This window comes from Limanda limanda, chromosome 1, assembly GCF_963576545.1.
Source record: "Limanda limanda chromosome 1, fLimLim1.1, whole genome shotgun sequence".
NCBI classification, from domain to species: Eukaryota; Metazoa; Chordata; class Actinopteri; order Pleuronectiformes; family Pleuronectidae; genus Limanda; species Limanda limanda.
Window position 1 is genome coordinate 30117618 of NC_083636.1, and position 13483 is coordinate 30131100.

A 13483-nucleotide genomic window follows, 5' to 3' on the forward strand; every position below is an offset into this window, starting at 1 on the left:
TAAGTGGTGAACAAAATCTCACAGTTCAGCACAACCCCGCTGTAGATTCTCAGCATCCTGAGTTATCTACGAGATTATTCAGTGTATAACCCACAAACTAAATTACAACGCCCCCCTCTGGTTATATCAGGTAATAATCCTCAAGTACTTAAAAACATGTTTGAGAGAAGAGGCAGTGATAAACCGAGAATTATGGGCTGAACCTCATTTCCGTGGCTTGTAGTATAAATTCTTTCTGCAAACCTTATTGTACAAGAAACGTTTCATGAAGTAAAAAAATGAATGGGCCAATAAATTAGAATATAAATTTGTATTTATTAGTGAAAACATCAAACAATAATAGTGACTATAAACATGTGAGTGATAATATAATCTGGAGGTGACCGAACAGTTGTCTTACAAAATAGTGACGATAATTAACAATCGCTGAACTGAAAAGTGCACAGTAAACGTTTCACAGTAATTTAAGGAACGGTGCATAGAACATGATTCACAATTGATCAACTTTAGTGGCAGAGTGTACTCGATAAATAAATAAAAAAAGTGAACTGGTGTAACATCAGTGATTAGTGACAAACTAAATACAAATAAATTAAATACAAATACATTAGATGTGTCTTTCCACAAAAATATGTAAATAAATTATTTAAATAAAATTAAATAAAATAAACTTTAAAACCATGATGGTATCAGACCCAGTACTGTTTGGTGTGAACTGCCGGCCTGTGGTGCTTATGTTTGGGCACACTATTCTGTTTGACGTAGCAGGGGTCATAATAATCCCAATCCAAGGCTGAACCCTGCACACCGTTGGACAGACCGTCACTGTCTGCTGACAAGATCCGCAGGGAGACACCTGAACACAAATCATGAGTCAGATAAAGCAGTTGTTTCAGTAGAGAGGTTACAGTTACTGATTTAAAACCTGTGATTCCCCATGTGTCCCCTGTGGAGATCCTGTGCCGCCTCTCGTAAACCTTCTACTCAAACAATGAAGATGGAATCATCCGGCACCCCTGCTCTACTTGCTTTGTCCAGTTTGACGCAGCATTGGTTACATAGAGTCTTATTGCAACGTACCTGCACTTGCACCAAAGTCGCTGTCGAGTCCAGGACCCACTGCAGATGTGTTGAGGCAGGACGTCTCAGAGGGACGGCTGTTGTACTCGCACTCCATGTCTACTTTGTCAAACACGTACACTGCGGCAGCTGGATTCACATCTGTCAGCATCTCATAGGCACTGCTCCGATAAATAAAACCCACATGTTCCGTCTCCTGCTGTGAATGAAGCAGGGAAAAAAACTAAGAAAGTTGAATTCAAGAGCTGGAGCTCATAGGAAATTTATTTTATATTGTCGTCAGTTTAATTAGACCTCAGGGTTTACATCCTGCTGACTATTCTCTAGCGTTGGTCAACAACATTTGTTGTCGAGTTTTTAGATCCTGTGGAAAGTCATTTTCTATTTGTCTATTTATAAACCAGACGACTCGTATAAATGGTGACAATCCAAGCTTCATAAAGGCTTATTGGACAGATTTGACAAAACACTAAGGGGAGTTGTTGCACCAAAGAGGAGAGAGACTTAGACTTTTAAAGATATTGGATCATTATTACTAGAAATCAATTGATGGCATCAAATATCGGACACTTACGATTGGGACCTGTGCAAATAAAGTAACATGTAACATTTATATCAAAACAAGCATGCTCACCTATCAATTGTTTGACAAATGAAAATGTAAATGGTCAAACATGAGATATATCGTAGAAAGCATTTAAATACATTATATTTTCCTATATCTCACATAAACTGGTCCAGATATGTCATATATATATGTGTGTGTGGATAACCAAATGTACACAAATCAATTTTGTGTTCACCTATAGCTCAGCTGGATAACTGTCCTTGGGCCCCAGATCTCCATCCTTAAGGGGCCCCCAAAAGAGCCCAACTGACAGGAATAGGGTCTAAAGAAGGGTCCTTAGGCAAAATCCAACACCTTTACTGCTTCACTTGTTTATATTTGCTCGGTGCAGATGTCTAAATTTGTGTTTAAACCAATCACAACTACAAGAGGTTACCAGGGGCCCTGCAGCTCATTTCTACTCATGCAGAAATGTTAATGACTGAAATGTAAACCTGCCTGTGTCACATTGGCCCTGCACTGGTTCTCTATAGATACTGACCACTCACCATGGGAGAGTTTGGCGGAACCAGGTTGACTCTGGTTTCAGCCTCCGAGTCGCTGGACTGCGGTAGAAGCGGTGCGCTCCTGCACCAGCGGGCTTTGCCAACGCCGTGTGTCCGCGATCCGCAGGCCAGATCCAGCCTGGGGCTGAACCCTCCCGCGGGGGAAGTGGCCCTGATGGTGCTCGGGGCCCTCAGGGACCCCGAGCCGGTGGCGCCGTCCGGCCTCAGGAGCCGGATCCTCTGCTCCACCCCGGCCCTCTCCCCGGACGAGGCCCTGGAGGAGGTGACGGGGTGCGGCAGGATGGGCTCCGACACGGACACGTAGACTCTCCTCCCGTCCTGCAGCGGGGGAAAGGCCGAGTCGGACGCCCTCCCGACCCTGTGCAGGCCGGACTGCAGGAGCATCTCCTCCGCGTCCTCCCGCTGCGGTCTGCCGCTGCTGCCCTTCGACAGGATGAGGAACTTGTAGCCCAGGAACAGGCAGTTGAGCAGCAGCAGGATGACCACGCAGGGGATGAGCAGAAGGACCACCAAAGTCAGGTTTGTCACCGGGTAACCTTCTGTCAGATTGGGTGACGAGGTCGGACTAATGCGCGACATTTCATCCCAGGGGACATAGGGGGCTGGGTTTTAGAGACACCCTGATCTCAGCTGAGGTTTCTGCTGGTCTCTCAATGCACAGGTGGATCGATGGGTCAATCAATGTGGACGACTTTGACTTTGACAGTATGTTCCATGTGACACCAGCCATGGACTCTGTCTCCAGATGTGACTTTGATCTTTTAGCCCCTTCTTCCTCATCATCATGGACTGATGCTGTCTGGGTTTACAAAACAAAGGTCTCGATCTGACACTGTAGCAGCATGAGTTCAGATGGTAGCCACGTAAATTACACATCAACAGGTGTGTCCTATTATCGGCTGTGTGATGTTGTCGTGGCACCGAGTGAGCACTAGGTGGCAGCAGGGTCCCCAGCATCACTGCATCCGAGAGCTCTGCAGTGATGCCTCAGAGATCTCCATGCTCTTACTTGTGCTTTTTATGGGCTGCAACGTATAACAGTTGATTGTGGACTTTAAAGTGCAAAGGGGGCAACTGTGGCTCAGGGGGTGGAGCGGGTTATCAACTATCCAGATGGTGGATCCCAGTCTCCTTGGGCAACAGACAGTGATATAGGAGTGATGCACAGTAAAAAATGTGTGTGAAAATCGTTTTGAGTGATCATCAAGACTAGGGTTGCAAAGGGGCAGAAAGTTTCCGGAAACTTTCCTGGAAACTTTCCATGGGAAGTTAAGCTCGGGAATTTTGAAATAAAAAAAATACGGATATTAAATGCTGACCCATAAAAACTAGGGTTGCAAAGGGGCCGAAAGTTTCTGGTAAGTTTTTGGTAAATTTCCAGAAACTTTCCGCCCCTTTGCAACCCTAATCAAGAAAACTATAAAATGCTGTATAAATTCAGTCCATTCACCACACTTAAGAACATTTCATAAAGTAAGAGTCGGAAACAGAAGTCAAATTCTTGTTTTTATTGATTTTTCATGCTTTCAACATATCCGGTAATAATACATCGTCAGCCGTCTCCTTGCAGAATATATACAAACATTTTCAAATAATTCAATAGAACATTTGACAGAGGAATCTCTCTTAGAGACAATGTATTTGCAATTTGCACACAAAGTAGATCTTTGCACACAAGTACATGTTGCTAATATAAGAAATCACTGCAAAAGATCAGTCATATGAACACCATATAACTATGATAAAAGTTGTTCTTTTCTTTTTCTCTGCACGTGTTTCTACCCCTCAGGTTTAAGGAAGTCTATACAGACTTGAATAGCACACTGATATCCTGCGATAGCTTTTGCAGGTATAACAATAAAGAGAAGCTTTTCACTTCAAGAGAAAGGCTGTATTGAGTCAGTACGTCCTCAGATACCAAAGACCCGGTTCATCACTTGTGAACTCGCTGCTCATGTGGCCTCATATAGCTGTTGTGCATGAAGCCTAATACCTGCAGAGTCCTGTCTGAACTCACTTCATTGCCGCTTACCATGTCCAAACACAATAAGAGGTTGTGGTTGGTTGAGATATTTAGCACCTTGGGCAAGGCTGTGTTTGTGAATTGATAACAACATACACACGCGGTGAAGCTGCGTCAATCCCCCATTTGTTTGATACAAAGCAGGCTAGCACTGGGCCAGGCTGTGCTTGATGATCTCGCGGGACTGGGGTGGGATCCGGTCGGGGAAGAGCACCTGGAACTCCACCACCAGGTCGCCGCGCTGGGAGGGGCTCTTGGGCATGGGGAGACCCTCGCCCCTCAGCCGCCGGACGGCACCGGGTTTGATGACGTCGCTGCACGGCAGAGGCATCATCCGCTTGTCCAGCGTGGGGACGTTGACTGTGCAGCCGCAGAGAGCCTGGACACACAAAAGGAAGGAATCCAAAAGTTAGCCATGTAGAGCAGGTAAATTTAGAGCAAGTTTCATAACGCTGTCTGAGTGGCCTGGTTATGACTGGAATGAAGTGGGCTGCACTCACACACACAAAAAAAATCAATTAAATGCCTGATCTTTAAAGGTGTCAAGTTGCATAACCGATAAATATAGAGAGAGTCTGTCTTTGTGAAAGCAAACCATTATTCTGTGTTACCCAACAGACCGGTGCTACAGATGTTATAATCGCTGCTCTATTTACCGGCTGTGTGTGGGAGTTAAGTGCTTTGGTGACTGAGTGGAGCCACAGGAAGATGGAGGAGCTCTTTTGAAATGCCAGTCGATGTGACTGCTCCCCCGCTAATCTGTGTGTGGGTTGGAAGAAGTGAGCGCCAGAGAGGGAACGAGCCAAAAAAAAAAGAAAAGAAAGCAAACTGCCTCTCTGCCTGCTAGTACAGGGAGAGGAGTCTGCAGCACACACACACACACACACAGTGGCTGAGAGGGAGTGTGAAGTGTGATTCGTGGGGGCAGTGAGCGCTGAGGCTAAATTTAGCTCTTTGCTCTCACTCTCTCCATAGGGGCTTATGAGGTAACGGAGGCGGTGGCAGCCTACTGCTGCTGTTCAGTTAGTGGGGGTCTGTAAGTCCCACTGCAGGCTCGGGGCTCGGATGCCCATAAGAGAATATATGTTATGTATTGAGTCCATATCTCAAACGACGCGTATTTGGCAGAGATGGTCTGATTGACGTTATTACGTTACATGAACATAAAGTTACATAAAGACAAGAAGTGATGGATGGATTTTAGCTTATCTCTGAGTAGGTGTAAGTGGTGGAAAAATTACTTGTCATATCTTCTTAATGTATTGGCCACTGTGGGTGTCAAACTCTACACCCTGATGTCGGATGTAAATGCAGGAAGCTCACCTCTTTGAGTGTGATCTTGGCCGTGTAGACGATGTTGGAGCCCTGCCTCTTGTACTGCGGGTGCTCCTTGTCCCTGAGAATGAAGGTGATGTCGGCGGGTGTGTTGTTTGGCGTCTCGTCTCCCTCCCTGGGGAAGGTGATCTTGGTTCCCGCCTTCCAGCCCTTCTTCACCACCACGTTCAGCACCTTGTCCTCGGACCGCAGGCTGCGGCCGTCTGGGTTGAGGCGGCGGCGGGTGATCTTCACGTGCTTCGTGCAGCCTTGCATCACGTCGTCCAGGGTCACCTGCAGGTCGTGCGTCACCGCGTCGCCCTGCAGGCGCCGCTGGCCTCTTCGCAGGCCGCCCTCAAAGCCACCGACGTGGCTGAAGGGGAACCGTCTGAACGGGTTGAAGAGGTCGTCTTCGCCGTCCATGTCTTTGCTGAAGAAGATGTCGAAGTGGTCTGATCCGTGGAAGTTGGCGTGGGAATCGCCGTGGAAATTATTACGGAACACGTTGGTTTGGCCTGCCATGGACACTGACATTCCATTTTTAAGACCTGAAAACACAGGGAACACACAGTTAAATTTCTGTCTTTACATTTATCAGATGCTTCATTCTGATGCTGCTTTTATGCAAATTCTGACTGGATATTCAGGAAAACTCTTTGGTCCCTGAATAATTTACCAGCCCCAAAGCTGTTGATGCTGCACATGTTTAGCTGGTTTAATTGGGGTGGGAGTGTTTCAGCCATCCCACTGTATGTCACTATTTAGCCTTGATGATGGCAGCAGCATATGCTACAGTAATTAGCCAGATGGCGGTCATGCTTTAACCTATTTAACTCCAAACAGGGTCACATCTCACTCTCACCTTCTTCTCCAAACTGGTCGTATATGCTCCTCTTCTTGGGGTCAGTCAGGATCTCGTAGGCCTCTGCGATCTCTTTGAACCTGTCCTCTGCGTCGGCCTCGCTGTTCTTGTCCGGGTGGAACTTGAGGGCCATCTTCCTGTAGGCCTTCCTGATCTCGTCGTCATTGGATTCAGGGGTGGCGCCCAGGATCTTGTAGAAGTCCTTGCCCATGGGTTTGATGGACAGGCAGGGTGTGTCCTGCTCAGACTTGGTGCCTTCCTGCAGAAACAAGACCAGTCACACATGAGCCAATTCATAGAAGCTGGTCTGAGAATTGTGCACAAATACTAAAATCTCACATTTGGCAACCATGCATGGTCGTCTCAAGTGAGCAACTAATGAGCATGTAAATGAAAATATTCATGCCCTACAATACAGCACAGAATGGCTGCACATCCTCCACATCACCTGCTGTGCAGCATTTATTAATATGCAGCGAAATCCTTTTCCCCTCTGCACAGACTCTTTCCGGGAGAACACCACCATATATGGGCTGTATAAATATATTCGCCTGCGCTGCTTTATGCAAGTGCAGAAAATCCCATTCACAGGCTGGTGCAAACCAAAACGTGACTAAAGGGGGTATAAGTCGCGTGAGGGGCAAAAGACTTCCCCCAACGACAGAGATTCTCTGCAGCGATTGGCAGAGCTGGAATCAGCGACTGTTGAATTTGAATGAACCCACACGGCAACAGAAGGATGCTGCTGCTCCACCAGCGTATCAACTCATGTAATATACCCAGAGTTAAGCTTAAACATCCTTAAAAATATCTATAAAAATTCAACAGGCTTTAAGAATGACGAAAAAAGTCGAGTAAAAACTTAAAGAAATGTACTCACCGCTGATGATGATGATCCTGAGCTGTCCCCCCTGTGCATGACTCGCACTTTGCACTTGACATTGACATTCTTGTTCTTCACGCCGAACTGAGTCCAGATGAGAACCATGATGTCTTTTAGTTTGGATTGGTTTGGTTTGGTTTGGATCGGATTGGTTTAGGTTTGACTGTTTGTCGCTGTCCACTGGCTCCGGTGCTGAAGTCTCTGCGCGCTCTTGCCTCTGCTCGGCTCTGTGATGAAGCTCGGCCGCGGCAGCTCCTTTTACTCTCCTCTCACACGCCCACGCACCGCGGACGAGCTTTCCCCGGGCCCGCCCATTTAGCACACACGCACGACATGGGATGCCGGTGTCCTCGCAGCCATTGGGCGCTGCCGGTGATGATCGAGCGGATGTTGCAGCCTCCTCTCTCCATGTGGAGAGTTAGCTTCCGGAGTTCTTGGAGGCAGAGAGCCAAGCCGACAGTCACGACTCAGACGGAGGAGAACAGAACGACCAGACACGCAGAGAAAAAAAAAAAAAAAATCTAACATGCTGCTGCCCAGACAACCTCCAGTCTGTCCCCTGCAGAGAACTGATGGAGCCCCTGCTTCTTATGTACTTTCCTGTGGGTGAGAGAACAGCCTGTCTCCTGTTGTAGTTATTTAAAGTCACTTATAACTTAAAAGTGACATCTCTGTGTCAAGCAAACTCCATGTAAATAAGTAATGCACAACTTGGATGAGATGAATATGTCTTTTTTGATACAATACCATCAAGACTTAATGCATTTAAATGAAATGTAATCGTAAAAAAATATTTAGTGCCTATATGCACATTAAAGAACAAGTATAATGTGTTTGAGAAGTAAAAGTCCTACATTCAAACCCCTCCCCAATGGGTAGATCGAAAAAACTTTACTGTAAAACTCTTTGTGTGGTCATCAAGACTAGAAAACTGCTAAACTCGCCCTGGGTCTCCCTCCCTAAACATATCAGAGACTGACTATTGGTTCAATGTTTTTCACCTATGTTAAGTGTCTTTGAGCTCTGTTAAAAGCACAATATAAATGTATAATTATCCATACATGCTTTATCTAAAGCTTATCCTGTGAGGGTTGCAGGGGGAGCTGGAGCCAATCCCAGATGACATCGGGCGAGAGGCGGGTAAACTCTGGACAGGCTGCTACCGTATCAAAGGTTCGCCAGACAAAGATAAGCAAGCATTCAGGTTCACATTCATACATAAGGTCAACTTACAGTCTCCGTTTAACATTACCCATGACAACATGCAACAGAAAAGCTGGGAACCTTCTTGCTCTGTGGCAGTAATCATAACCACTGAACCACCATGTATTTGCAGAAAAATGCACTTTAAGTATCAAAAGTACCCCTGCAGAAAAAAGACCCATGTGACTTAGTCTGAGAATTTACCAGAAATATTTATATGTAGTGCAATGCATAATATTCCCCTCTGAAATATAATGGAGTGGAAGTATGAAGTAGTTCAATTGTCAGGGCTGTTATTTGCTGTTTTCTATCAGTTCCCCATACACATAGAATCTGCCCTAAAGTTTCCATCGATAACTATTTTAAATGTGTGCAGGTTTATTTCACACAGCTGAGATTAACAGTTCTGTTGTTTGTGTTTCCCTGAAAAGGTCGGAGTACTTTACAGAGAGATTATTTACTGAACGGCTCTTGTAGCCATTAGATTGTGCAGGTGTTCGTATAAATGCCTCCGCCCCCGTAGCTCTGCAGAAATAAAGAGCAACACAAACACTGAATGCAAATCAATGCAAATGAGGCATCATAACAGACAGCCCGATAACAGCAGCGGAAGGAACAGGCTTCATGTTATGTAACCGGATGTGTTGTTCATGAATCTTCTGCATTTAAATCAAGATGTCAGCTCATAAACATTTTGATAATCTGCAGGATGATGAACACTTCATCCCTCTAGTTTACTCTATGCATGAGATCTTGATAAGTTTCGATTAAATCTGAAGATCCATATCAACTGTTTATCACCACATACACTAGGGTTCTACAAGTCCAGTATAGTTACGTTTGTTTTTCTCTTTCTTTTTGACAAAATACATCTTTATTTTCAACAGAAAAACACAGTATGGGACTATTCCGACCTTCCCCTGCTCTTCCAAACAATCAGACACAGAAACATGGTCCTATTCAGTCCCAAGCCTATACTTTGTAAGGATAAAAGTTACAACTGGAGAAAATGTGTGTGCCATGGCTTATGTGATATTCGGGTTAAATAAAACATTTAAAAGAAACTTCTCAAAATATCCCACAGACCCACATTCTCCTGTCGACTTTAAAGCCATCACGAAAAACCAAAATGCAGCGATTCATCTACTTGAATGACAATCCCATTGAAGAAGAGTCTATTTTGAGATAACACTACATATACTACGAGATTACGACACAGATCCGACTGTGCAGCCGGCAGCGCAGCCATGGATATGGTAATCGGTGTCACGGGGAGTGTACATACATGGCAGTGCTTCCTCCCGGTGATGCTTCCTGCATCCAATGGGGGATGGAGTTTCCAGTGGATTCTCCTTTCGTCTTACAGGAACTGGGAGACAAATTTGGTGTTAACATGTCGAGCCCGGAGCGTCATGCTCCACATAGCAGCTGCTGCATATACTATTCACAGATTGCACAGGACGGAGTGAATCAGAATCAGCCTCGTTCTTGGCGTTGACTCTTCTCCCTGCCCACGGCAACAGTCTGACTGTGTGTTCGGCCTGTTTCCTCCACACAGCCACACTCTCTCTCTCTCATCGAAACCCATACAACCTGTCAGTCTCACAGAGAATCGTGCTGATTAAAGCAGTAAACTGCACAGACACTGTTCTCGTCAGGCGGTGAGAAGGAGGACAGCTCACGTTCAGCCTCTCGTTATTATACTGTTCAGAGAAACTACTTTCTGCTAATTTGTTTGTCACTTACCAACGTCATGGTAACATGCTTTATCTTTTTACCAATTAAATGTGTCATATAATCTCATTTATGAGTCGGTTGTTTGTTTTAATATGTTGTCTATCACAGTGATTGTGTATATGACTCATTACACATGATGACCATTAATTCAACAGCGAGCGTGTCCCAGCTGTGTTCATCACCTTTCAGTGTCCCCTGGAAACACTTCCATTGTCATCTCTGCAATTTTAGAGTGTGTTTGTGTACTTGATTGGGTTGTGTTGTGAGAATTAGGTTGTGTTGTGAGTATTTGGTTGTGTTGTGAGTATTCGGTTGTGTTGTGAGTATTTGGTTGTGTTGTGAGTATTTGGTTGTGTTGTGAGTATTTGGTTGTGTTGTGAGTATTCGGTTGTGTTGTGAGTATTTGGTTGTGTTGTGAGTATTTGGTTGTGTTGTGAGTGTTAGGTTGTGTTGTGAGTATGTGGTTGTGTTGTGAGTACTCGGTTGTGTTGTGAATGTTTGGTTGTGTTGTGAGTAATTGGTTGTGTTTTGAGTATTTGGTTGTGTTGTGAGTATTCGGTTGTGTTGTGAGTGTTTGGTTGTGTTGTAGGTGTTCTGTTTTGTAGTAATTGTTGGGTTGCGTTTGGTTTTGAGTACTTGGTTGTGTTATGAGTATTCGGTTGTGTTGTGAGTATTTGGTTGTGTTGTGAGTATTTGGTTGTGTTGTATTTTGTGTGTTATTGCATTTGCAGCACATTTTCTATTTGCTGAAGTTGTTTTCCTCATTTGCATGTGTTTGGCCATTTGCACGTGTTTTCTTAGGTTGTAATATGTTGAGCTCTCAGTACAACGGTACGTAGGTAAAATAAATAAGTTCAGGTCTCATCATCTCTTCCCATTTTCTAAACGTGTGGATTTTTAGCCAAGTTAGCAGCTTGTCTCTGAATAAAAGTGTTACTCTGTTGGTCACTTGATACACTACAGAAATATTCAAGATTCAAGAGTTTATTATCAAATGCACAACAATAACATTAAGCAGTAGCTGGCAATGAAATGCTTGAGTCACAGGCTCTCTTCTAGGAATGCTCATGTAATTACAGCCAAAAACATAGTATAAAATAGAATACCAAAATTTAAAATAGAAAATAAAATATATACATATATCTAAATATACAGCTGAAGAAAACACAATAGTGCAATTATGTGCAATAGTGCAAATATGCCACAGTGCTGGTTTACTGACACTGAATCCTACTTACTGTAATAGCTCCCCAACCTTTCATCTAATATCTCAGGGACTACTTAATGGATAATCATGGGATTTGGTAGAAATTAATGACGTGATAAGTTTGGTGATCCCCTGATTCTCTCCACCATCCTCATACCTTGTTGTTTAGTTGCTGAGCAAATACTATTTTTCAAATATTCCATTCAGCTTCGGTGTTGCTTTGTATTTATGCTAAATGTCCCATATAGCTTTTTAACACAAAGATGGTTTACATTATGTAAGCACTGTCATGTGGAAATGCTAGCATTAGCATTTAGCTCAAAGCACCACTCTGAGTAAATGCAGCCATTAATGTTTAATTTATTCAGTTCATTGTTCAGTTATGTTTTCTGTCATTTCCCAACATGAAGGTTTCAATGTTGTTTCAAAGCTTTTTCTTACACTATGGGAAATAACATTCTTGTGAATACGTAATCCTTTATTTACGTATTTTGGAGTAAAACTAGTCACGATTCTGAGTCTGACACCACTGAAAATATCCCAGTGAGAACTCACTGTAAGTTGTCAGAGGGTTGAAGAGACAAGTTGGCAGGTTGTCTCAGAGGCAACACCAGATGGGTGCTGAGAGAGTACAAATCTCCATCAAGGCAAATTTTCTCTCTCGCCATCTAAAGAAAGTGATAAAAAAAACAGATCCATCTCAATCCACCTGTTATTGGTTCTTCTTTGTGTTAAGCCTCAACCCTTCATAAAATGTCAGAAAAAAACAAACTGTTTGTATTACCGTTTTTCATAAATGCATTGTCGTCACTGGTAAGGGGATTATACACAGTATAATAAGATTTCCTATACAATATGTTTATAGGCAATAGATCTACTTCACATGTTCTTGTCTCCCTGCTGCTGCCGTTATCTTCCTTCCCTTGAACCTCTTAATCCATAGTTATATAATTCTTTAGCCACTGTCTTATGAGATTAGCTGTTCCTTTCAACAGGCACATGAGTGGACAAACAGAGGAACAAGCCAATGTTTAGTTTTCTCTCTGTATTTACACAAGTGTGTAGGACTGTGTGTTGAGGTTTATCCCTCACAGTTTCAGCCCCTTCTCTCTCTCTCTCCTCTGTTGTGTTCAGTAGGAGCTGTGCTCGCTGCCTTCAGGGGACTCTGGAAGGTGAATCACACAGTTTAGAGCACTCAGCACCGGCACAGGGGATATGACACCAACCTCATCTCACTTCCAACACCTTCCAAGGTCAACGGCTGAAGCAACGCTGTGTAACAGGCCACACTGACTGATGTCAGCTTAACCTACCGAAGAGTTAAGGAAACTTTCCCTCTGTAGCTGAATATCAAATACAAAAACTGTTGGATATGAGTAGGTGCTGGGCTGAAATGAAGGGCAGGAAGAAATGCACATTAGATGTTTAAGAAAAAAAACAAAACCTGTCATGACAAGTCATATTTTATCGCCGGAGAAGAAAATGAGATGTTCTCATTTTTGTTCGCGTCCCCTCGTCTAGCGCCCTCCCCTCCGATGTACCAAATCTCCCACACATGTCTGGGAGTGTGACTATCTCTTATCTGTTATATTGGCTAGACTTGTGTCGTGACGGCCACATACACAGACAGGCAGATGGCACTAGAGACATGGAGATGTACTCATAAATGTAAATATACATTAGGTCTAGACTCAGACTATAGACAGACCTCAGTGTGTTTAATCAGATGGCATCTCAGGAGTTTTGGAGAGCTTAGAAAATCTCCTTGTGTGAGGGGAATAGGGACAAAGGGTGTCCTTAAAAACGAGAAATGAGGAAAGGTAGATGACCACAAAGGGATTTAAATAAAAAGATGTTTAATTTTGCAACAGAGACATCGAAAATGTAAAAGAGACATGAAGAGGAGCGATAGGGGGAAAACAGCAGAACAGATTACAGTACAGAAAGCAGAGGTGTGTTATGCCAGGCAGAGAAGAGGATGTTATTCTGCTAAGGGGAGCACATTATGAAATCTCCCCCCACAGCTCGCTGTCGGCACTG

At 44.0% G+C, this 13483-nt stretch overlaps 2 protein-coding genes across 4 annotated transcripts; both read right to left on the bottom strand.

Moving 5' to 3' along the window:
* Window positions 1-689: 689 nt before the first annotated feature.
* On the bottom strand, window positions 690-2793 carry hwa (huluwa). The gene is made up of 3 exons (XM_061081089.1): window positions 2197-2793; window positions 1081-1279; window positions 690-856 (listed from the first exon to the last, which is right to left on the bottom strand). Exons 1-3 carry the CDS (start codon window positions 2791-2793, stop codon window positions 690-692), a joined length of 963 nt encoding a protein of 320 aa, XP_060937072.1.
* Window positions 2794-4382: 1589 nt separating this feature from the next.
* On the bottom strand, window positions 4383-7401 carry zgc:122979 (uncharacterized protein LOC641576 homolog). 3 transcript variants are annotated; one of them, XM_061078155.1, is made up of 4 exons: window positions 7297-7401; window positions 6414-6672; window positions 5561-6099; window positions 4383-4616 (listed from the first exon to the last, which is right to left on the bottom strand). In XM_061078155.1, the coding sequence occupies exons 1-4, from the start codon at window positions 7399-7401 to the stop codon at window positions 4383-4385; spliced, it is 1137 nt and encodes a 378-aa protein (XP_060934138.1). The 3 variants fall into 3 exon arrangements, with proteins under 3 accessions (XP_060934138.1, XP_060934146.1, XP_060934131.1); XM_061078163.1 differs by having other exon boundaries at window positions 6414-6654; window positions 7294-7401; XM_061078148.1 differs by having other exon boundaries at window positions 7294-7401.
* Window positions 7402-13483: the final 6082 nt, after the last annotated feature.

Excerpts from the sequence above, each read along its gene's own strand:
- hwa (XM_061081089.1), bottom strand. The coding sequence starts at position 2,793 with ATGTCGCGCATTAGTCCGACCTCGTCACCCAATCTGACAGAAGGTTAC. Across the intron at positions 1,280-2,196 it reads TTCCGCCAAACTCTCCCATG|CAGGAGACGGAACATGTGGG; the intron begins GTGAGTGGTCAG and ends CTTCATTCACAG. Across the intron at positions 857-1,080 it reads CGACTTTGGTGCAAGTGCAG|GTGTCTCCCTGCGGATCTTG; the intron begins GTACGTTGCAAT and ends ATTTGTGTTCAG.
- zgc:122979 (XM_061078148.1), bottom strand. The coding sequence starts at position 7,401 with ATGGTTCTCATCTGGACTCAGTTCGGCGTGAAGAACAAGAATGTCAAT. Across the intron at positions 6,100-6,413 it reads CGACCAGTTTGGAGAAGAAG|GTCTTAAAAATGGAATGTCA; the intron begins GTGAGAGTGAGA and ends CTGTGTTTTCAG. Across the intron at positions 4,617-5,560 it reads CCAAGATCACACTCAAAGAG|GCTCTCTGCGGCTGCACAGT; the intron begins GTGAGCTTCCTG and ends TTGTGTGTCCAG.